This window comes from Rhincodon typus, chromosome 9, assembly GCF_021869965.1.
Source record: "Rhincodon typus isolate 14 chromosome 9, sRhiTyp1.1, whole genome shotgun sequence".
NCBI lineage: Eukaryota > Metazoa > Chordata > Chondrichthyes > Orectolobiformes > Rhincodontidae > Rhincodon > Rhincodon typus.
Window position 1 is genome coordinate 66,900,230 of NC_063340.1, and position 25,665 is coordinate 66,925,894.

The window sequence follows — 25,665 nt, forward strand, 5'->3', positions numbered from 1 at the left end:
ACATTTCAAGTGTTCAAACTGCTTATCTATAAATATAGATTCAATTGTACAAAGTAATCTTTTAATATAAAGAAATTGGATAAAGGTTGTGAAATGCTTCCCAGGACCAATTTTATAACAATTAACAAATTAATCTACTTCTGAATTATATGACACTGCATCTTGAATTAGCTTTGTTCTTCATCAATTTCTGAGATCTTTCATTTGCAAGGGCAAAAACTTGCAAATTGCAAGAAAGGCAAAGATGAAATCTGTGGAAGGAGGTAGAAATCATGAAAAATATTAACCCAATGAGTTTCTTTTATAAAATCATGAATTAGTATGGTTTAAAGTTTATATATAATAATACAATATTTCACACACAGGAACAGCACAGAAATGATTTACAATATAACTACGTTATAGGCAAGTCTTCAGAAAATAGATTTCAAATTTTTAATAAACAGCCTCTAAATCAGGTGTGCTCAAGCTTGCTACATGAAGGTTTGATTTGTTTGCTGACAACACTGTATTGTATGCTTGCAATTTGATGTCTTGATCTGCACAGTCCCCACTAGAGTTCCTTTTCTATGCAATTTATGTGGAACATTAAAATCAAATAATGTACTTATACATAGCATTTCAAACTCAATGCCAGAATACAGTTGATATGTGCAAATTTAAGGCAGAGTCTTTTTTAAGCAAATCCTGTTTGCCAGAATCAAAAGTTTAACGAATACATAAAATATCAGGGAAAAAAACCCTCCATTCCATTTCTATTACATTCAACCACTAATCAATATACAGGATTTTTTTTTAAAAAAGGCCCATATTTTAGAAATTTGTGTCCTTTTTATTTTTAAATGAAATGTGCTGTTCTGCATGCATACCCAATTTCTCAACCATTACCCACATTTTCACACACCTTCCCTCAAAAAAAATTACAGTATACAACTTAGAAAAACATTTCATCAAATCTTTATTGAAAATAACCAACTCGCTACCTGGTAAAATAATTAGATTTTTTTTTTGAAGAAGTTAGCCAAAATAATTTCTTGCAGTAAGTTATACGTTGGCTCAGAGGGTCTGTGCAGTCTCAAACAATACATAGTTGTGCACGTAGTCTCGGTTATTTTCTAAACAATCTGACAGCTTTGATTATTTTAAGGCAAGATGTGGAAATAGCAACATATATAAATGTTTGAATAAGAATCAGAAATGTGTGTAAAACTGTGCACTTACTGAAAATGGGTTTATAAAAATTAAAACTGCAATGTACTGAAATGCACAAATTTGTAGTCATTGCCTGCAGAGTTTACATCTTTAAAATGAAAAAGCAGTACATCCCCAGACAAGTCATTTATTAAACGTAAAACACAACTATCTGGTTTCACGTTTTACTTTGGATATTTATTGCAGTGAAGAAAGAATATCCATATTAACATGTAAAAAGTGCAAGTTAAACAATGGTCCAGACATGGTATAAAGCTTTATTACACATTCAAAAAAGACAAATCCCCTCTCTGGCTGAATACTGCAAAAAAAAAAGCAAGAACATGCCCATAGTCATTGTTTACAAATAACTGACATTTACAATAAGCATGATAGATTTATCAATGTCATAGTATCTGTTCTGAATCATGCATTTGATGTGTTTACATTTTTTTACAACAAAATAAAAACTGACGTGCTACAAACAGATATTAAAAATTAACTGTCACTGCTTGGGTGGATATGGCAACCTGATAAAAAAAAGCTGATCCACATGCACAAAACATTTTTTTTTTTAAAAAGAAGACATGCAATAGAGATCACAAACTCATGCAATGTAATAAATTTGAAAACACAATTGATACACAATGTTGGAATCATGAACTTTTAAGGTTTCTCATTTATTACTACATCTTCAAATCAGTTCAGTTTACATCCTCAGGACGAGTCTCATCAGCCTGCAACCTGGTCTCTGATTGTCTAGCAGGCATTACTGCAGTGGAAGCAGCTTGTTCGGTGGTATTTGCTTCCCCCTGGATCTGAGCTAGCCTGTAACTAGCCAGCATCTCCTCCATTAGATGACGGTAGCTCCCCCTATGATTAATTCTCAATTGTCTGAGTGTCTCGAGCAATTTGCCCGGTCTTGTTCCCCTTTCATCTGCTCCAGTAGGGTCCTTTTCAAGATTCAACACCCCAATGTGAGTAAACAGCCTATGATAATCTTTTAGACTATCAAACACACATAGAATTAATTCTTAATAGGAGTTCTCATTAGTAAATATGCATTAAAAATCACTTTTTTTGAAACTACAGCTGTACAACAAAACTAGCTAGTGTCAAGATTAGAGGTGCAATTGAATAAGTAAGGCTTCAGTTTTAAAGGCCTGTATTGCAGTATCCCTTTAATAACTAAACAACTTCCAAAAGACACTAACCAATATTAAAACTATGACAATCAGTTGGTTATATATTAATTTATGGAATCACTTATTGAAGAATTTTTAAAAACCTGTTTACCAATGTTAAAAACCTTTTTGTCAACAATCTGCTTTCAACATGCAATAACATTAGCAGTATTCAGAATAAAAACAAATGTTAAATAAAAATTACTGTACCCAGCATCTTTTCGAAGTCATAGCCATTTGAAGTACTAACTACATTAAAATTAATTTTTACTTAGGCTATCACCGGAGTAGATAATGTGTTACGGGCTGCATTCCCACTGCTTAATTTTGTTCCGCATTGGCCTCTGAAGTCCATACTCAGCAGTACCTTCCGGAACCAGTAGTTGCAGACAGCACTGACATGCCAATCGCCGTGCATGTACCCTTGCCTTGCAGCTTATAAGGAACATTGGTAGTAGGTATTTCTACAAAAGCCATCTCAACTGAATACAAGTAGAATTTGCAGCTTTTACTCTTATCTTACCCTATTTAAAAAGGGAGGCAAAAAGCAGGTAACTATAGGCCAATTAGCCTTACATCTATTGTTGGTAAAGTATTGGAAACAATTATTAGGAAGTAATAGCAGAACATTTGGAAAATCATAATCTAATCAAGCTGAGACAGCATGGCTTCATGAAAGGCAAACCACGCCTGACTAATTTATTCCAGTTTGTCAAGGAAGTATCAGCCAGGGAGTGGATGGACAGGAACCAGTAGACATATTGTATTTGGATTTGCAGAAGGCATTCAACAAAGTACTTCACAAATGGTTAAATTTCATAAGATAAGAGCCTATGGTGTTGCAGGTAGTAAACTGGCGCTGATAAAGAATTGCCTCATGGGCAGGAAACTGCAAGTCGGGTTCTTTTTCAGGTTGGTGCCCAGTGCAGTTCCACAGAGATCAGGGTTGTGACTGCGACTGTTTACAAAATATATTAATGACTTCAAGGAAGAAAGCAAATATACTGTGGCAAAATTTGCCGATGACTTAAAGATAGGCAGAAAGGCAGGTTGAGAGGCGGATACAAACAGTTTACAGAGAGAGATTGAGAGGTTATGTAATGGGCAAGAAGTTGTCAAATGGACAATATGGGAAAACATGAAATTGTTCATTTTGGAAGAGAGAACAAAAGAACACAGTATTTTTTAAATGGGGAAAACAGAAAAGAAACAACACAAAGCTTCAACTCCAAGGGCACTGGTGGTACTTATCCATGAAACACAAAGCTAGCACACAGGTGCAGCAGGTAATCAAGTAAGGTACTGGAATGTTGGGCCTTATTTCAAGGAGTGTAAAAGTAATAAAGTCTTAATGCAAGTGTACAAGGTGCAGGTGTGACAACATCTGGAGTACTTTGAGCAGTTTTCATCCCTTTACTTAAGGAAAGATATCATTTCATTGGAGGCAGTTCCAAGAAGGTTCACTAGGAAAATGGAGGGATTTGTCTTACGACCAAAGCTAAACAGGTTGGGGATCTACTCACTGAAGTTTATAAGAATGGGAGACTTTGAGACATTCAGGATTCTTAAGGGGCTTGATAGCAAAAATGATGAGGGGACATTTCCCCTCGTGGGAGAGTCCAGGACCAGAGAGCACAATTCAGAATAAAGGATGGTCAACTTAAGAGTAAGTAAATGCATTATATGTACAATCTTCTCTGTACAAGTATTGATTAAACAATTTTACTAACATTAGAGATTAGAGATATTTGTAACCTAGGTATTTTAGTAATTACCTGATGTGCCTGTTTTCCATAGTTTAATTCTTACAGACACTACAAAAAAATTAAATAAAAACAAGGACCAAGAATTCCTTCTTTAATATTAAATCTTAGCAGCTTGCAAGTTGTATTTACTTCAGTAATATAAGACTTAGTAGTTTGCTGTTAATTCCTGCTGGAGATACTTAAATATCATTTTGTTTAAACTTATTCAAAGGTTTATTTTCTTTACAACCTTTCCACTTGCATCACAATAATTATTAAATTTCAATTTATGCTAAACTTGTATTGAATGTATAATTATGAATAAAAGACGACTTCTGAAGCAGAGTATCACAAGACTTTGTGATAAAAGTATCAATATCACAGTTTTGATAAATTGACCCTAATTTGCAGTATTTGTTCTGCTCATCAGCTAAGTTACATATTTATACAGTAGTACTGCAAGACTGGTATGCAAAGAAATATCAATAACTCAACAATACAAGGAGAATAAACAAACTTTTTTCTCAAATGAAAAAATATGCTTCAATGGATATCATGTTTTTGGACTTACAGAATTCTGCGAAACATTTTATTCTACATAATAAATATTTTAGCGATTTTCGAAACTATTTCCATTTGCCAAGTGGAATGAATTTTCAATATTATTGTTTAAATTTCAAAATGGACTTAACCATTGCAAAAAAAAGCACATTACAGATCCACCGTTAACACCAATTTTCTTTGTTTTTTCCTTCACTTCTGAAACAATACTAAGGTCCCATGGAAGTTTTACATATACCTTTTTGTTAAAACAAATCCTTTGAAATCAGTGGTCAAACAACATATGGCAATGTTGTCCAATGAATTAGTCACAAGCAAGTGACTAAATGGGAATCCAGGTATGATTAATTGGTTTCAATTCCTGTTCAGAAAAGCATGAGTAACAGACAATGTGATCATTGTTCATATTGCACGATGTGTGCAACCTTTTGTGTATTTGCTGGTGAAGTGCTAAGATGCAATGCGAATATGTAGAATTTATTTTTATAGAATCCCTACAGTGTGGAAACAGGCCCTTTGGCCCAGCATGTCCACACCGACCCTTGGAGCATCCCACCCAGATATATATAACCTACCTAAGCTACATATCCCTGAACACTATGGACAATTTAGCATGGCCAATCCACCTAACCTGCACATTTTTTTGGACTGTAGGAGGAAACTGGAGTACCCCGAGGAAACCCACGCAGCACAGGGAGAATGTGCAAACTCCACACAGACAATCGCCCGAGGATAGAATTGAACCTGGGTCCCTGGTGCTGTGAGACAGCAGTGCTAACCACTGAGCCACCGTGCCGCCCCGAAACAACTCGTCCGGACGCAGCAATTAGAGGTCCCGCCAAGACTTTAACTCGGATCACTGGAATCAGAGTCCAGAGGGCTAACCGTTACACCACAGCACTGACTGCGCGATAGAATTCCCACAGCGTGGAAACAGGCCCTTCGGCCCAACAAGTGCACACCGAACCTCAGTGCGTCCCACCCAGACCCATCCCCCTACAACCCACCTAATCTACACATCCCTGAACACTATGGGCAATTTAGCATGGTCAATACACCTAACCTGCACATCTTTGGACTGTGGGAAGGAACCGGAGCACCCGGAGGAAACTCGCGCAGACACGGCGAGAATGTGCAAACTCCACACAGACAGTTGCCCGAGGGTGGAATTGAACCCGGGACCTGGCATTGTGAGGCAGCAGTGCTAACCACTGAGCCACCGTGCCTTATTAAATATCGGAACGTTCTCAGATTGTGACAATTGCAACCTTGGGGCTAGATATTTAAATTAAATGTTTTTTAAGGCATGTGGCTAACATTATTGCTAATGAGCTACATGTGTCACACTGGCAATCTCTAATGGACAACACTAGCATATGTAATTAACTGGAAAAAAAAATCAGAAGAAACTAACTAGGGTTTGTGATATAATATATACATTTTCTGCTGAATTCTTATGCTCATTAAAACTGATGCATTTCAAGAATGGGAACACAACTTCACTGATACAGCACCAATGTTGTCAAGCATTTTTCGATCAGATTCAATAATATGGAATAAAGTCACTCAATCAAAACAATGTGTATCAAATCTAAAGTCTGAAGAACATTAGCTACTGTGCCAATTACAGAAATCCTACTCTTGCAACAAATTTCTGATAAAATGTAGGCCATTTAAGACTCAGATTAGGAGGAATTTCTTCACTGAGAGGGTGGTACATTTTTGGAATCCCTGCCCTAGGTGGATGTGGAAGCGGAATCGTTGAGGATGTACATTGCAGAAATCTATAGAGCCCTGGATACTAATGACATCATGGGATACAGAAATAGTGGATGGAAGTGGTTTTGGGGTAGAAGCGTCTATGCTGGAGCATAAACGCTTTACAATTTACAATGACAGATGAGTGGAGTGCAAGATTGATAGCTAAATTTGCAATTAACAAATATAGGCAGAAAAGTATGTTGTGAAGACTTGAGGATGCAGATGATATGGATAGGTTGAGTGAGTGGGCAAAAATCTGATAGGTAAAGTACAATGGAAAATGCAAAGTTATTCATTTTGGGGAAAAGAACAAAAAGACAGTATTACACAAATTGAAAACAACTGCATTTAAGCATTCTGGTATGTGAGTCACAGAAAATTAGTATGTATGTAGGGGAGGGAATGGTCTAGCGGTATTATCACTGGACTCATAATCCACAAACTCGGCTAACGTTCTGGGACTCAGTTCAAAACCCGCCACGGCAAATGGTGGAATTTGAATTCAAGAAAATATCTAGAATTGAGAATCTTCTGAAGACCATGAAACCATTGTAATTTGTCAGAAAAACCTATTTAATGTCCTTTAGCGAAGGAAATCTACCATCCTCATGCAGTCTGGTCAACATGCAACTCCAAATCCACAGCAAAAGGAAGAGCACTACCTGCAAGTTCCCCTCCAAGCCATTCACCATCCTAACTTTGAAATAAATCACCATTCTTTCTTTGTCGTTGGGTCATTGTGGGTCCACCTACAACACATGGACTGTAGCCATTCAAGAAGGCAGCTCACCACCATCTTCTCAAGGGCAACTAGAGTCAGGCATTAAATAGTGATGGCGAGTGATGTCCATATAACTTCCTCTTATGATACCTGGAATCAGTGGCTCATCTTAGGAGGATAGGTTGAACAGGTGGAGCCTCTTTACACAAGACATTAGAAGTGCAAGCATTGGCTTGATTCAAGTACGTAAAATCAGAGATGGTCATGACAAAGTGTACATGGAGAGGATGTTTTGTTTCTTATAGGTGAGTCCAGAAAAGGGTACTGTTTTAAAATTAATAATCCCCTTTCAAGGCAGAGATAAGGAGATTTTTTTTTGTTTAAATTCAGAGGGTTGTGCAACTTTGGAATACTTTCCTTCCGGAGACCACTACACATTTTTAAGGCAGGATACACAGATTCTTGTAAGGCAAGGAAATCAAAGGTTATTCAGGTAAATGGCAATATGGAACTCAAAACAAACAGATCAACCATGATCTAACTGCATAACACAACAGGTCTGATGGCCTGACTGGCCTACTCCTGTTCCTATGGTCCAATACCTTTGGAATAAGATGGCCAGTTTGCTGCATTCTGTTTTAAATTCCAAACAAGTTTTGCATGAAGAACTTGAACTTTCTAAAAACGAAGGTTCCCAACTACATATCATATGGAACTTTAAGTTATACTTATTAATCCAGAAAGTTCTTGTTGAAGTTGAATCAAAAGGGTAGGGGTATCGAAGTGCCATTCAGATTTGCAATCTAATTTTGACAAATTATTTGGCTTCCACGCAACATTTACTTGGGAATCTTAATGGCTTCTATTTGCACTCAGCATACTTTAGAATCAGCTAAGTGCTACCATATAGGAAGAGCAAGAAATTTTCACTCTGGCTGTACAGGCTGGGATATCATGCACAATTTTGGTTTCCTTACATAAGGAAAGATGTATCTGCACACAGGGAGTAAAGCAAAGGATTACCAGCCTGATTCCTGGGATGGTATGACTCTCATGCGAGGACAGACTGGGTGACTCGGTCTACACTCAGGATGCTGAACTTGTGGAGCTCTCTACCACATAAGGCTGTGGAGGCCAAGCACTACATATACTTTGGAAGGAATTAGATTGCCTGGCACTAAAGGGCTGTGGAGGACGGAGCGGGGAGTACGGTATTGAGATAAAGATTCAGCAATAGTTGTGTTAAAGGGCAAGGCCGGGTTGGCGTGGTCAATGGTCTATTCCTGCTCCTATCCTGTAGGTTTCTATCTCCCAGGCCACGGGTGTAATGTGGCAAGTATGATTCAACACCACACTTTTTTTTAGAAAGCATTCCCAAATTCCCAGAATTTATCACCAAAAACAATTGTTTTCAAATAAACCTATTGGACTATAACCTGGTGTTGTGTGATTTCTGACCTTGTCCACCCAAGTCCAATACCGGCACCTCCACATCACAAAAGTTAGGGCTGCTTTGTCAGAGTTTAAGGATTCTAGATACAGGGTAATATGTATTTCCAATGACGTTTCACTTTGAAATAAAGTGGAACCTGAAAACTTTTCTATGCCTGCTGCATAAAGCACACAAATCAGGATTCAAGTTTATTTAGGAAATATAAACGAAGGAAAGAAGGGTTCTTATGGCACAGTGGTGGTGGCCCTAACTTGTGGCCACGAGACCCGGATTCAAATTTGTACCTGATCTTGAGGTGTGTAATAAATATCTCTGAACTGGTTGATATTTTAAAAGTAAATCCTTCAGAGAAGAAAGTGCTTTCGGGAATACAAATAAATAACAGGATTGAATGAAAGAGAACAGTGATTTTAAAGTGCTTCATGGATGCCAATATCTTTGACGAAAGGTAAGGTAACTGGCTGACAAGGCAAAAAGTGTTTCTATCTAGCAGAGAATTAAATTTACCAAAATCGGATTTTATTTGTTGTGGGTGACTGTAATTCATACAGCTTCCAAACATAAGCAATAGTTTTTATGATTTTAATAAATTAAACTGTTTGAACCAGGGTCAGGAAGCTCTCTTTGGTGTAGTTACGTTCCGGTTTCTGTGTCAAGTAGATAAAACTAGCGATTTTGTATTTTCCTGCAATTTATTTGCCAATTCTTGAATAAATTTGTAATCATTTAAATATTGCTAATTTTGTCACTGCAGAGCTTCACAGACCATTCAAAAATCTTAAAATTTCATCAGTTAGAGATAGCTCAGTTGACCTTGCTGCGGTTACTAAATAAATAACAATTTGGAGTGCAAGATTAATTGGAGCTGAGGGGTAAGGAAAAGGTTAAGCTCATGGTATGCACCACAGGATAGCCCAGGAGATCTGATGTCACATTGTGTCACACTTCTTTGCTTTGTGCCATCTACTGTAGCTGAACTGCAAATGCACTGTCACATCTGTCATTTGACTATATACCTCGGTTGCTTCTTTGTTTGCTGCCGTCAATTTGACCTTCTAAAAGAGATATCAACCTTTTCAGCACTGATATACACCAGCAAATTCTGGATCATATGTATGTATGGCACATCAAATGAACTAAAACTCAACTAATTTTTACCATTGAGTTCAAATACTAGGTAGTGATCAAACTAATTCTACTTTGCCCAAGAATACAGGACTTTAGAAGGCAATGGTTTCTGATATCTAACAAATTTTGAATGAATTGCTGGTATAATTGGAAAAGTAGCCTAAATGTTGAAGAAGGTTGACAGATCTTAAGGGATACAAGTTAGCCAGGACGGAGCTGAAGAAAGGGCTTAAGAGAGCTATAAGGGGGCATGAGAAAACCTTGGCGGATAGGATCAAGGAAAACTCCAAGGCTTTTTACACATACGTGAGGAATAACAGAATGACCAGAGAAAGAGTAGGGCCGATCAAGGATTGTAAAGGGAATTTGTGCTCGGAACCTAAAGAGATAGGAGAGGTCCTTATTACTTTTCTTCGGTACTCACAACTGAGAGGGACCTAGGTGTAGGGGAGGACAGTGTGAAACAGGCTGGTAGGCTAGAGGAGGTGGATGTGAGGAAGGAAGATGTACTAGGAATTTTGAGGAACTTGAAGATAGATAAATCCCCTGGGCCTGATGGGATTTATCCAAGGATTCTATGGGAAGCGAGGGAAGAGATCGCAGGGCTTTTGGCGATGATCTTTTCGTCCTCACTGTCCACGGGTATAGTGCTGGAAGACTGGAGAGTGGCAAATGTCATTCCCTTGTTCAAAAAAGGGAATAGGGATAACCCCGGAAATTACAGGCCAGTTAGTCTTACTTCAGTGGTGGGCAAGTTATTGGGAAGGGCTCTGAGAGCTCGGATCACTTGGATAGGCACAGTTTGATTTGTGATAGTCAGCATGGATTTGTCAGGGGTAGATCATGCCTCACAAACCTTATTGAATTCTTTGAAGAGGTGACCAAACACGTGGATGAAGGTACAGCAGTGCATGTGGTATACATGGATTTTAAGTAAGGTGTTTGATAAGGTTCCCCATGGTAGGCTCATGCAGAAAGTAAGGAGGCATGGGATAGGGGGAAATGTGGCAGATTGGATTCAGAATTGGCTGACCCTTAGAAGACAAAGGGTGGTAGTGGACAGAAAATATTCAACATGGTGCTCAGTTACGAGTGGTATACCACAAGGATCAGTTCTGGGTCCTCTTCTATTTGTGATTGTTGTAAATGATTTGGATGTAGGAGTGGAAGGGTGGATTAGTGAATTCGCGGACGATACGAAAGTGGGTCAAGCTGTGGATAGTGCGGAGGGCTGTTCTAGGTTACAAAGGGAAATTGATAGGACGCAGAGCTGGGCTGAGAAGTGGCAGATGGAGTTTAACCCTGAAAAGAATGAGGTGATTCATTTTGGAAGGACAAACTTGAAAGCAGAATACAGGATTAACGAAAAGATTCTTGGCAGCGTGGAGGAGCAGAGGGATCTTGGGGTTCATGTTCACAGTTCCCTGAAAGCTACCACCCAGGTGGATAGAGTTGTTAAGAAGGCGTACGGTGTGTCAGCTTTCATTAATAGAGGGATTGAGTTCAAGAGCCGTGAAGTTATGCTCCAGCTATACAAAAGCCTGGTTCGGCCACATCTGGAGTATTGTGTTCAGTTCTGGTCGCATCATTACAGGGAAGATGTGGAAGCGTTGGAAAAGGTGCAGAGGAGATTTACCAGGATGTTGCCTGGAATGGAGGGAAGATCTTACGAGGAAAGGTTGAGAGAGCTAGGGCTTTTCTCTTTAGAATGACGAAGGATGAGAGGTGACTTGATAGAGGTGTACAAAATGATCAGAGGTATAGATAGAGTGGACAGCCAGAGACTTTTTCCTCGGGTGGAGGTAGCTATTACGAGGGGGCATAGTTTTAAAGTGAGTGGAGGTAGATATAGGGGAGATGTCAGAGGTAGGTAGTTTACTCAGAGAGTGGTAGGGGCATGGAATGCATTGCTGGAGAGGGTAGTGGAGTTGGCCTCATTAGGGGCATTTAAGCGGCTATTAGATAGGCATATGGATGATAGTATAAGTTACGGGTGGAGGTTAGATAGACCTTAGGTTTAGGGTGAAAGTTTGGCACAACATCGGGGCCGAAGGGCCTGTACTGTGCTGTACTGTTCTATATTCTATGTTCTATCTTCCTTTCAACACCATTCATTTCCAACGCGAAAGTTTAAGTTGTCTCATTACAAATCCTAAAGAGCAACTGGAAAAATTTCTATAATTTGATACAAATGAGCAATCTAATTCAGGTGATTGTGGGAAATTAATAAATCACACTAATGTAAAAAGGTAGATATCCTAGTTACAGATTTGCACATGTTGTAGGAATAGAACATAGCTAGAGCTGTGTGTCCAGTCTGAGGTCTGCCCAATTATTTGTGGAGGTCAGAAATGGTTACAATCCATTCCTAGTAACTTTGATCTTGGTGAGCATAATTCATCAAAAAATCTAACTTTAAAAGACAACAAACTTCGCTGCATATTTTTGCCAAACTGTCAAAGGAATGTACTATTATTTCTAATAACACATCCCTGAGAAACAGTTGAAATAATTAATGTATACATAAATGCATTTCTAAACAATTCCTTATAAAACACAGGATTTACACCCATAGTTAGTTAACAACACAACAACTTGGCAGGCTGAACAGCTTATTTCTGTGCCATAAAATTCTAAGCGGTAGGTTGTGCATTGACAAGTCAACTCTACAAATTACACCTATGGTGAACTTTAAAATGTGTCAGGTCAGAAACTGTTTCAAGTTTTTTGAACATGACAAAAAATATCTTTCAGAATCTTACAAGATTATCAAAAGGCATGGTATTGCATGCAAACCTTTTAAGTAACCTTTTGCGTAAGCAAATGAAAAACGATTATATCACAGTTTGCATCATACCGTACATTATAATAATGATTTTTTTTTAACTTGATCAGTACAAGAACAAAATGTGCATAAGAAAATAAAGCTCACCCCATCATCATCCCTGTGTGGATTCAGTCTATTATAAACAGCTTCAATCACACTGCGCCTAGAAGGAAAATTTTTAAATGACAAGTGTTTCTTCTTCACAATTACTTATAAAAAGATAAATGAGTACTGAACTGCAACAATGTTACCTTAGATAGAATATAGCCAAAAACTTAGAAATAAGTATGCCATAAAAGTACTACATTACCTTGGATCCAAAATGTAGTCTTAAATCTCTGGACAGGCTGATTAGACAATATCTATAGGCTGGGACTTTAATTTGTCATGTCAGTGAAACTGTCAGCACTCACTATGTAATTCAAGGAAATTGCACGTAATGTAAAAACAGACATTAAGAGCTTCGATTAGAGAGAGAGAGAGAGAGAGAGGCAAAAGTAACCAATGGCCCCTTCTTCTTTATAAATTGACTGAGGATGGGGGGAATGGGGGAGGCCAGGTGTGAGGGAAGTAGAGGGTGTGAAGGGCCAGTGCAAACTGCAAGCATGTTATTTTTTTCTTTCACAACAGTAGTAGAAATGTAAAAATAATGTAAATTAAGCGTGAAAGGGGTGAGCAATTGTTACAGCTATATGTTAATGAACTCATTTCACTTTTCAAAAACTATCATATACAGCACATATAACCTAATCTGCGATAGCCCAAACTACTTATACTCTCTTCCCCTCTCTATCCCCGTATCTGTGCAGTTTCTTTCTGCTTCAAATAGGTACTGTATTAAATTCTAAACTGAAGATTATCAGGCAGAACATCCTATATCCTAGTCACTTGTTGCATAAAAAACAGGAGATGGTTGTGTGGTGGCAACACCACTGAACTAATAACCTCACGATCCAGGTGAACGTGCTGGGGACAAATGTTCAAATCACGCAACAGCGGTTGGTGCAATTTACATTCAATTAATGAAATCTGGAATATTAAGCTACTCTCAGTAATAGTGGCTATAACAACCATTAATTGTTGTAAAAATTATTCTCATACAATGTCTGGTTCTTTTGTTCATTTGAATCTGCTTCTGGTTATTGACTTCTTCCATCCAAGGGCTTTTCTTCATTTACTCGATTTAAACCCATCATGATACTGAACGCTTTGAGTAAATCACTGTGACCCTTCTCTGCTTCAAAAAGAACAACATCCAGCTCCTCCAGTGCATCCACCTAACTGTAATTCCTCATTGCTGAAATCATTATACTAAATATCTTCCGTATCCTTTCTAAAGCCTTTGGGTTCTTCCTAATGTGTAGTATCAAGAAGTAGATGCAAAAAATATTCTAGATGAAGCTGAACTTGCGTTTTATGTTTAGGCAGAACGTCCTGGCTTTGTTCTTAAAGCCTCTATTCATAAAGCCCAGGATCTCTCAGCTTTCATAACTGCTTTGCTAACCTTACCCTACCAACTTCAAAGATATAAACATAAGCCCTACTCCCTCTCTTCTTACACCTCTAGGGAATTGTACCTTTAGCATGCATTTTCTCTCATTCTTCCAAATAAAACATACTACCTCACATTTTCTGGAATGAATTTCATTTGTCATGCGTGTACCTGACCAATATCCTTTTAAAAGTCAAAATAAAAATCAAAAACCAAAAGAACTGTGGATGCTGGAAATCAGAAACAAAATCAGAAACAAAAACAGAAATTGCTGGAAAAGGTCAACAGGTCTGGCAACATCTGTGCAGAGAAATCAGAGTTAAAGTTTCTGGTCCAGTGGCCTGTCCTCAGAACTGATGGTGGTTAGGAGAATTTTTTTTTATGCAGAAGATAGGGGATAAGTAAACAATAGGTAGAGATAGAGGTCAAAAAGAGAGAGGAGCAGTTGGACAAAGGAGTGGATAACAAGTGGGCTAGGAGAATGAATAGCTATTAATGGGGACTGTTAGTGGCTAACAATGGGTTGTGTGCAATAGCAGGCGTGTGGTAACAAGGCCCCGTGCGTGGGTGTTGGAGTAAGGACATGAGAGAAAGTGCCTCAAACTCTGAAGTTGTTGAACTCAATATTGATTCCAGAAGGCTGTACAGTTCTCAGGAGGAAAATGAGGTGCCACTTCAATACACCACCTTGTACCCTGGCCAAAATCTGTGTCTTAGGCTTGCTGCAGTGCTCCAGCAAAACTCAGCACAAGTTGGAAGAACAGCATCTCATTTTTCCTCTACAGTGTTCTGGATTCAATATCGAGTTCAACAACTTTAGGGCTGGAGCTTCTCACATGTCCTTACCCCAACCCTCATACACCATGCCTTGTCATCACATAGTCTGCTATTAGAAACAACCCATTTTTAGCCTCTAACAGTCCCTATTAATAGCTATTCATTCTCCTAGTCTGATTGTTACCCACTCCTTTGTCTGTCCAACTGTTTTTCTCTCTCTTTGGGCTCCATCTCCACCTATTGTTTACTCCTTAACCACGTCCCCCAACCTCTCTTCTGCATAAAACCAACATTTTTCTACCTACGATCAGTTCTGAGCAAAGGTCACTGGACCCGAAATGTTAACCCTGATTTATCTCCTCTTAAAAGTCTTTCACTATCTTCATCAGGTGTTTACTTTGCTTCCAAGTTTTACGTCATTTTCAAATTTCAAGATTGCACCCCAAACCCTTAATTCCATATCAAAAAGTGGTCACAGTACTGAATCTTGGGAAATTCCATTTTTACCTAATTTGAGCGGGCCTACATGTCACAAGACAGAAATTGTGGGCCCTGGTGCTCTTCTACTTTCTGGACCTGTTATCCCTTCTCCTCAATAGTGCACACTATTTTTTTTAAATTAATGTCTTAATCTAAAGTTTATCTTTGCAAAAGCTTTTAATGTTTAACATACGACAATTTCAGGAAATGCACTTTTTAACTGTTTTGACTGTCATTTATAGTATTCTGATTCAGGATGTTGTCTCTATTTCCTTACAGAATTTTTTTCTGAGATGAGACACTGTCCTCCAGTATTTACTATTTTTCAGGGTACACTGAACGAATCCCAGAATAAAAAAATGATCTTGTCTATTCTGAAAGGTACTTTTATCTGCCATGTGAATTCTAATGAAGAGTCTTTACTTCAACCAGGCTGCAATTCAGAGGCATGAAATAGATTACAAGTCATTTAATTTAGTTTGCAGATGTCAGCACAATTTTAAGACTTGTGTGGTCATTACGATTTGCATTGAATGTGTGCATGGACTTTTTGGGGCTTTGCAAATCAGAATGTAACTAACAGCTGAAGGAAATCAGTATTAGTACTGTTATGGGTGTTGGGGAAATTGATGAGACTGAAGGGCAATAAAAGTCCGGAGCTTGATAATCTACATCCCAAAGTACATAAGAAAATGGCCCTAGAAATAGTAGATACATTGGTGGTCATCTTCCAAGATTCTAGAGTCTCTGGAACAATACCTACAGATTGGTCGGTAACTAATGCAGCCACTCCATTTAAAAAGTGAGGCAGAGAGAAAACTTGGAAATACAGACCAGTCAGTCTGATATCAGTAGTGGGGAAAAGGCTCAAGTCCATAAAAGAATTAATAGTTGAGCACTGCAAACAATGGCAGAAAAGAGAGAGTCAGATGGAATTATGAGAGTGAAATCATACTTGAGAAATATATTGGAATTCTTTAAGGATGCAAATTGTGAAATTGATTAAGGGGAATGAATGGATGTGGCTTACTTGGACTTTCAGAAGGCTTTTGACAAAGTCCCACAAGAGATTAGTATGGGAAATTAAAGTGCACGGAATTGGGGTGCCGCACTGAAATGAATAGAAAAGTGGTTGGCAGACAGGGGTAGAACCAAATGGTTTTTTTCTGAATGGCAGACTGTGACTAATGAGGTACCACAGATTCCAGCTATTCAACATTATTAAAGATTTTGACAAGGGAACTAAGTGTATCATGTTCAAATTTGCAAATGACACAAAGATGGGTGGGAGGGTGAGATGTGAGGAAGACAGAGACACTTCAATGTGACTTGGACAAGCTGAGTGAGAAGAAAAAGGCATGGCAGATGCAGTATAATGTAGATAAACAAAAATTTATCCACTTTGGTAGCAAAACAGGAAGGCTGATTATTATCTGAATGTCACCTCCCCCCTCACCTCCATTCAAGGCCCAAAACAAACCTTTCATATCTGACAGGGGTTCACCTGTACACCTTCCAAGCTTGGCCTACTGTATCCGTTGCTCCCAATGTGACCTCCTCTCCATCAGTGAGGCCAAGTGTAAACTCAGAGACTGTTTCATAGAGCATCTGCGCTCTGTACGTAACAAACGACAACACCTTCTGGTCGCCAAACGTTTTAACTCCTCCTCCCACTCCCTGGATGACATGTCCATTCTGAGCCTCCTCCAGTGTCACAATGACGCCACTCGCAAACTGGTGGAGCAACACCTCATATTCCGCCTCAGGAGCCTACAGACCTTCGGCCTAAACATGGAATTCACCAGTTTTAAAATCTCTCCAACCCCGGCCTCATCCCATTTCCAACCCTCCCCTCTCATCCCCACCTCCTTGACCAGACACAACCTGTCCATCTTCTCTCCCACCTATCCACCCCACCCTTCCCACTGACCAATCCCCACCACTACCTACCTGAACTCACCTATCACTATCCTACTTACCTTCCCCATCCCCACCCTTCCTCTCTCTATTTATTTCTGAGCTCCCTTCCCCCTCCCCACTTCTGAAGAAGGGTTCCAACCCAAAACGTCAACTTTCCTGCTCCTCTGATGCTGCCTGGCCTGCTGTGTTCCTCCAGCTCCACACTGTTGTCTCTCATTCCAGCATCTGCAGTTCTTGCTATCTCTAAGTTTAAGTACATACTGTGATCAGAGTAACATATTCTAAAAGCAAAACATTTTGAAGGTTGGAAATCTGCAATAAAAACAGCAAGTTTTGGAAAAACTCAGGAGGTCAGGCTGCACCCGTGGAGAGAAAAACAGAGTCAAATGTAACTCTTCCAGAACACAAATGTTTTCTTGTGTGTTAAGTTATCCAACATCTCCACAACCTCCCTGTCTACCAAGGCTTTGGTTCAAATATTGCAAGTCATTTACTGTCCTATAAATGGGAAGGAGCAATTTTTGGTGCTAGATGATTGGGGAAAAAAAAAGTGTGGGGGGTATGCAAAGGTTTTGGCAACTGGATGGAAATATTTTTTGCTTATTTTCACATATTACAGAACTGAAAGACACAAAGATAAACTTTACAAAATAGTACATTGTATGACTGTATTACAGTTCCATGATATGTTATACTCACTTGCTTGCAAGGCCACCTCCTGGCGGTAAATTTGGGATGTTCTCCATAGAAAGAGTGCGCATCACATGAACCAAATCAGGTATCCCTTCTTCACTGGGTTTCAGCATAATTTCTGGAATTGGTAATTGAAAATAATATTAAACCATAATAAATTTTAAGCAAGAAATTTGCCAAAGTGTTTTGTGTAGCATCCTCCAAAACATAAAACAACACAGATGAGAGTTGCTTTCTGCAATGTGTAAACTTAAAAAAAAAAGAGTAAGCATATCTCTTAAGACACATCAACGTTATGATAAATGAGACAAAATACTTTGGCAAAAAACACAAGTGTTGGACAAGAAGACAGCTTAACATCTGTGAAAAGAAGCTCGTAGAAACAATAATTCAGGACAATATTAACAGTCTTCGGTGAAGCAGAGAAAAATAAAAGAGTGTTAACACAAATTTGTTGATGCAAGATCATATTCAACTAAGCTGCAGAAGTTACAGAAAGAATGAATGAGGTCAGTGTTTACTTTGGATGAGATCCTAACTTAGTTGTGTCAAGTCAAAGTGTCACAATTCTCCAGTGAAAGGTTGTGGGGCAAATCTCCACTCTAGGGCTGATACTACAGAAGAGTACATTAAAAAAGCTGAAGAGCTTCAAATTTAATACTGAAGCTTCAGACTTTCCTTTCAATTAAAAAGCACAGACACTTGCAGGGAGCAGCAGCGAACTCAATGGGCTAACATTCTTGTTTCAACCAGCACCACCAAAACACAGTGATCACTTATCTGACCACTGTGTTGGATATTGTTGTGTAATTTTCTGGTATATTTGCCTAGTTAACACTGATTGCACTTAAAAATTAATTTGCACTTTGAGACATTAAAGGACCTAAGAAATAGGAGGAATAGATTATGCATCACCTCAAGCCTTCTTGCTATTCAATACAATCATAACTGACATTCTGCTTCAACAACTGCACTTGCCCATTCACTCTGCATATGCCTCGGTTCTTTGAGCAACCGATATCTGTCTATCTGAGACTTAAATATACTCAATAAATGGAGCAGTGTCAGTCCCCTTGGATAATTAATTTCAAAATTTTACTGTGCACTGAGTGAAGAAATCTCTAATCTCATTCCAAATGACTGGCCCCTTTCTTGACACTGTGTTTGCATTCTCACTTCTCCAACAAGGAAAACAACCTCTCAGGCTCTACCCTGTCAAGCCCCTTCGGAATCATTATTTCATGGAGAAGAGGTAGAGACAACTTTGTAGATACTAAATCCAGTTTGCTCAGCCTCTTCTCCTGGACAATCCTCAAATGTGATGAAGCAATCCAGTGAATATTCATTGTACTGCCTTCAATTCACTTATATCCTTCCTTAAATATAGAGAATAAAACTGTGTACTATACTAAAAGGCTTGCACAATTGTAACAAGGCTTCCTGACTCTTACATCCAATTCTGGTAGAATAAAGGTTAAAGATGTGATAAAGCAGTATGTGTGAAACCAGCACTTATGGAAATTACATTTAAAAACTGAACTTCAATACCATATCTAAAAGACTGAAGCAATGTGCACCAAAAGCAGCTCTAGTAAAGGCCAATTTTACAGTAGGTCCAATGGCAACCTGTCTATGCATTAGCACATGAGTGCAAATGAGATTCAGTGATTCAATGATTCAAGTACTTACTTCAAAGTTTTCAGCACAAATTAGGCTATGTAACAAGGTAGGGTGAATGGGCAGCATGGGAAAAGGCAAATTCTGGCAAGCATGATTACTTTAATTTGTGACTGAGGAAATGTGAGTTTTGCTGCATATTCTGAATACATTTCAATGTAAAGAGAAAAAAATATAAGTGGTACTCATACAGAAAGCCAGAGTCATAAACTTCAAAGATAATAACGTAACCTGAATTGCATAGTTTTAAAATCTGGAACAAGACCAGTGCACAATTCATGAAACTATTACAAAACTACTTGAGCCAAAAAACTTCAGCACAAAGTCACTTTTATGGATGTTCCAGTTATCCCATGTGAGGACAAACATGCTGGAACCTGACGACAGATCATTTAAAAAGTTCCTATTGAATTCTTTGGTGGGGTTGGAGTGAAAAAGGAACTTGAGGATTATCAGGAAATTGAACAAATCTCTGCCAAAACTGAAAGTCTACTTGTACTCAACACTTATTTGATGAACTATTTTTAAGATTTCCTCCAATTTCTAGGCCATTTCGGCCCATCAAGACCATAGTGACCCTCTGAAGAGCATTCCACCCATCCTATCCCTGTAGTCCTGCATTTCCCATGGCCAAACCACCTAGTCTGCACATCTTTGGACTATGGGAAGAAACTGGAGCACCCAAAGGAAAGCCACGCAGACATGGGAACAATGTGCAAACTCCACAAAGACAGTCACCCAAGGTTGGGATCAAACCCGGGTCCCTGCGGCTGTGCTAACCACTGAAACACCGTGCCGCTCCAAAGTGAAAAAAGAAATCACATGCATTGGAAGCCATAGGTGATGATTAAGGATGAGAAGCTGTCCTATGATGCCGGGCACCCTAAATTGGGCCCATATTCACTGGAGTTCAGGAGCATAACAGATGTAATCTCATTGAGACATTCAAGATGAAAGGGCTTGACAGAGCAGATGCAGATTGTTTTTGTTAGCTGGGGAATCTAAAACATGAGTCTCAAGATAAGGGACCAATTTGATTATAAGGAGAAATTTCTTTGTACAAAAGGTTGTGAATCTTTGGAATTTTCTTTTCAAGGGTGTTGTGAATATTTAAAACCAGGATAGAGAGACTGCTGAATCTCTCCAAGAATCAAGGTGTATGAAAAAATGGAGCTGAAGTCTGAAATTAGCCACATCAGTATTGAATGGTGGAACAGCATCCACAGGACATATGGTCTTATCTTGCTCCTAGCCATCTTGTTACCATGTCATGGGTCCAGTCCATGCTCGCATACATCCATGATTCCTCTGACGCTTTACGCCAGTTTCAGAATTTCCCATTTGCAGGCTCCAGCTGCCTCCTCTTTATCATGGACGTGCAATCCCTTCACACATCCATCCCCCAAACAGGATGGTTTCAGGGCTCTCCGCTTCATCCTGGAGCAAAGGCCTGAACCGTCCCCACCCACCATCACTCTCCTCCGCTTGGCCGAGCTCGTCCTCACCGTCAACAACTTCTGTCATTTTCTTCAAGTCAGAGGAGTGGCCACTGGTACCCGCATGGGCCTCACTTATGGGTTATGTGGAACATTCCTTGTTCCAGTCCAATTCATATACCCATCCAGGTGCCTTTTGAACACTGTAATTGTATCCACCTCCACCACTTCCTCTGGCAGCTCGTTCTATACATACACCACTCTCTGCGTGAAAATGTTACCCCTCAGGTCCTTTTGAAATCTCCACTCCCACACTTCACTAACCCCACCTTAAACCTATGCCCTCCAGTTTTAGACTCTGCCCACCCTAGGAAAAAGATCTGGCTATTCATCCTATATGCACTCCTCATGGTTTTATACATCATCTATAAGGTCACCCTTCAGCCTCCAACACCTCAGGGAAAATAACCCCCGCCTATTCAGCCTCTCCCAAAAGCTCAAACCCTCCAACCCCAGCAACATCTCTGTAAATCTTTCCTGCACCCTCCCAAGTTTAACAAGATCCTTCCTACAGAAATGCGACCAAAATTGTTTGCAGTATTTCAGAAGAGGCCTAACCAATATCCTGCACAGCTACAACATGATCTGCCAACTCTTATACTCAAACACTGACCAATGAAGGCAAGCGTGCCAAATGCCACCTTCCCCACCCTGTCTTATCTGCGACTCCACTTTCAAAGAACTGTGCACCTGCACCCCTAGATCTCTCTGTTCGGCAACACTCCCCAGGACCCTACTATTAAGTGCATAAGTCCTGCCCTGGTTTGCCTTACCAAAATGCAACACCTCACATCTATCTAAATTAACCTCCACCTGCCAATACTCGGCCCGTTGGCCCATGTGAGCAAGGTCCCATTGTCCTGAGATAATTTTCTTCACTATCCACTATTTTAGTGTCATCTGCAAACTTACTAACCATATTTCCTATATTCACATCCAAATCATTTATATAAAAGCAATGGACCCAGCACTGATCCTTATGGCACACCACAGATCAAAGGCCTCCAGTCTGAAAAACAACCCTCCACCCTGAAAAACAACCCACCACCACCGCCACCCTTTGACTCCTACCTTCAAGCCAAGTTCATATCCAATTGGCTAGCTCCCCCTGGATCCAATGTGATCTAAACTTACTGACCAGTCAACCAATGCAACCTGGTCGAATTGCTTTGTTCAAGTCCATACAGACAACATCGCCTGCTCTTTGTCACCTCTTCAAAAAACTTAATCAAGTTAATGAGACACCTCCATCAGAAGATCAGAGGTGGGCATGGTCATACTAATGTTCAGCATCATCTGAAACAGTCTGTGTCCAAACACAGCAAGACCTGGACAATATTCAGGCTTGGGTTGACAATCAGTAAGTAACATTTGTACTACATAACTGCGATGCAATGCTCATATCCAACAAGATAGCATCCATTTCCTCTTGACATTTAATGGCGTTGCCATCACTGAATCATCCAGTTTCAACATCCAAGGGATTACCACTGTCCAAAAACTGAGTTGGACCAGCCATATAATCATTACAGCTTCAAGAGCAGGTATGAGGCTGGGAATACTGCAATGAACAAATCCCCGCTGAACTCTCAAACTGTACAGCATTGAAAAGACAAATGTCAGGTGTGTGATGGAATATTGCCCACTCACCTAAATGTGTGCAACTTCAACAACACTGCAGCTCGACACCATTCAGGACAAAGCAGCTCATTGAACATTTCATCTAACACCTTCAACATTCACCGATGCACAGTGGCAACATTGCAAACCCTCCGTTGTAAGACTTCAAGATTCCTTTGACAGGAACTCCAAACACAAGATCTCTACCACCTAGAAGAACAAGGCCAGCAGAAATATGGGGACACTATCGCCTCCAAGTCACAAACTTGTCTTCAGTGTAGCTATTTCTTCACTGTTGTTGGGTCCAAGTGCTGAAACTCCCTTTCTAATAGCAGTGTGGGTGTACCTACACCAGTTGCACAACAATTGTTCACGTCAATTCACCATCACCTTCCCAAGGGTAATTAGGAATGGGCAATAAATGCTGGCCTAGACAGCACCACACACATTCGACAAATGAAAAATAAACTGGCTTGGTCTCAACAGGAATAGTGCATCCTGATTGGGGCATTAGAGTGCGCAAAGAATCACAAGAATGGTTCTAGGGGTGAGAAATGCCAATTATGCAGATGGATTGGAGAAGGTGGGATCACTTTCTTTGGAGAAAAGAAAGTTAAGAGGAGATTTGATAGATACTCAAAAATATGAGGGGTCTGGGGAAGAATACATGTGGAGAAACCATTTGGCACTGACTCACAAGCAGAGAGTGAGGCAGTCAGGAGTGTATTCACTAGAATTTAGAAACTTGGGTGGTGTGCATGACTACGTGTTTATACAGAAGGAAAGAAGTCTCAGAATTTTATAAGTTTCTAACAGGTTAGATGTAGGGTCTAGAATCAGGGGCATAGCTTAAGGATAAGGATTAAACCTTTTAGGACTGAGATGAAGATAAATTTATTCACCTAGAAAGTGGTGAGCCTATGAAGTTCATTTCCACACAAAGTGGTTGATGCCAAAACAGAAAGAGGTAGAACTGTGGCTCAAAGAATCAAGGGACTGGGGGCGGAATTGGGTTCTTGAGCTTGATGATCAGTCACGGTCGTATTGAATGGCACAGCAGGCTTGACGAGTCGAATGGCCTACTTCTGCTCCTATGTTTCTATGAAAGAATTGACAAATGGCGGTCACAGATTTAAACTAACTGCCAAAGCAGCAATGGTAGGATTAAAAAGCAAATTTTTCACACATTAAGTCATTAAGATCTGGAATATGCTGCCTGAGAGACAGGTACAATTGAGGTATTACAAAGAGAACAAAACAATGAACTGTGGACGCTGCAGATCTGAAACAAAACAAAATGCTGATAAACTCGGCAGGCCTGGCAGCGTCGGTGGAGAGAAAGAGAGAGATAACTGAGTCCAGTGGTCTTCATCAGAACATCAGTGAGAACAGTTCTGTTCAGGCAGAGGGTCACTGGGCTCAAAACTACCTATTTTTCTCTCCACTGATACTGCGAGACCTGTTGACTTGCTCCAACACTGTTGTTTTTATTTTAAAAGGAATTGGATTATTCTCTGAAGGGTGTGTTACTGGGAGAAGATGGAGAATTGGCATTAGATGCATTGCTCATTTTGAAAGCAGACTGAAACATGTTAGGCCAAATGGCCTCTTGCTGTACTACAAAAACTGAATGAATTCTGAGATCCAGGAGGTGCACAATATTTCAAGATCAGACAACGTAAAGGATGACAAAATGGCAGGAATGAGAAAAGCTCTTGGCTCAGAAATCCGTAAGTAAATCAGTGTGGGTGGGGACTGGGAATAACAAGGGAAAAGAACTGCTGGTGGAAGTAGTTTACAGACCCACGAAAAGTATTTAAAACTGGAGACAATATTAAATCATGAAGTAAGCATAACATGTGACAAAGGCAACTTGTTAATCAAGGTGCATTTTAATCTTCATGTAGACGACAAAGTCAAACTTGCAGAAGTAGTCTGATAAATAAATTTGTAGAATAATTTTGAGAGTTTCCTGGAATAACACAAAATGGGAGTAAGATGGCCATCTAGCCTCTGAGGCCTGCCCATCATTCAATAAGATCGTGGCTGATCTGATTATAACCTCAAATCCAAATTCCTGCCTTCATCAGAAAACATTTTAACCCTTACTTAACAAGGATCTATCTATCTCTACCTCAAAAATATTAAAGGACATTGCTTCTACCACCTTTTCAAGGATCAAGTTCAAAAGACTCATGACCCTCAGAGAGAAACATTTCATCGGTTTTAAATGTGGTGAACTTTTGTTCAAGATTCTTCCCTAAGAAGCTACCCTGTTAAAATCATGCAGGATTTTACGTTTCAGTCAAGTTGCCCCTTTCTTTTCAAAGCTCCACAGGATTCAAGCCTAACTAGATCACCCTTTCCTCCTAAGGCAACCTACCCATTTCAGTTAATAATGTGTTTCAAAGAAGGTTTATTATCTCCAACCTTTTTACGCCCTTCGCAAAATAAGATGATTAATACTGTTCACAGTTTTTCAGAAGTGGTCTCATCATGCCCCGGATAACTGAAGCATAATCTTTCTACTTCTGTATTCAACTGCCCTTGTGATAAGTTATACTCACTGTAACTACACATTGTGATTCAGGTATGAGGACACTCAGATGCCTCTGCATATGAGAGCTCCGTAATCTCACAACATTTAGATAATATCAGAGATAGTAGGAACTGCAGATGCTGGAAAATCTGAGATAACAAGGTGTAGAGCTGGATGAACAGGCCCAGAACATCAGCCTTCCTGCTCCTATGATGCTGCTTGGCCTGCTGTGTTCATCCAGCTCTACACCTTGTTATTTAGATAATATGCTTCTTTTTCGTTCTTCCTGCCAAAGTGGACTTCACATTTTCCCATAATATATTCCATTTGCCACACCTTTTCCCATTCACCCAAGCTATAAATGTGCATTTGTAATCACCTTGTGTCCACTTCACAAATT

The 25,665-nt window shown here is 39.6% G+C and overlaps 1 protein-coding gene across 1 annotated transcript in view; it reads right to left on the bottom strand.

Annotated features, from left to right (window-relative positions):
• Positions 1-260: 260 nt before the first annotated feature.
• ppm1ba (protein phosphatase, Mg2+/Mn2+ dependent, 1Ba) overlaps positions 261-25,665 on the bottom strand; it is a 148,986-nt gene continuing 123,581 nt past the window's right edge. Inside the window, exons 8-12 of the mRNA XM_048600858.1 lie at positions 24,968-24,999; positions 22,128-22,135; positions 17,940-18,051; positions 12,677-12,734; positions 261-2,144 (exon numbers count right to left, since the gene is read on the bottom strand). Of these exons, the coding sequence (XP_048456815.1) occupies positions 1,896-2,144; positions 12,677-12,734; positions 17,940-18,051; positions 22,128-22,135; positions 24,968-24,999 (459 nt within the window). The 3' untranslated portion in view covers positions 261-1,895. The remainder of the gene's footprint in view (positions 2,145-12,676; positions 12,735-17,939; positions 18,052-22,127; positions 22,136-24,967; positions 25,000-25,665) is intronic.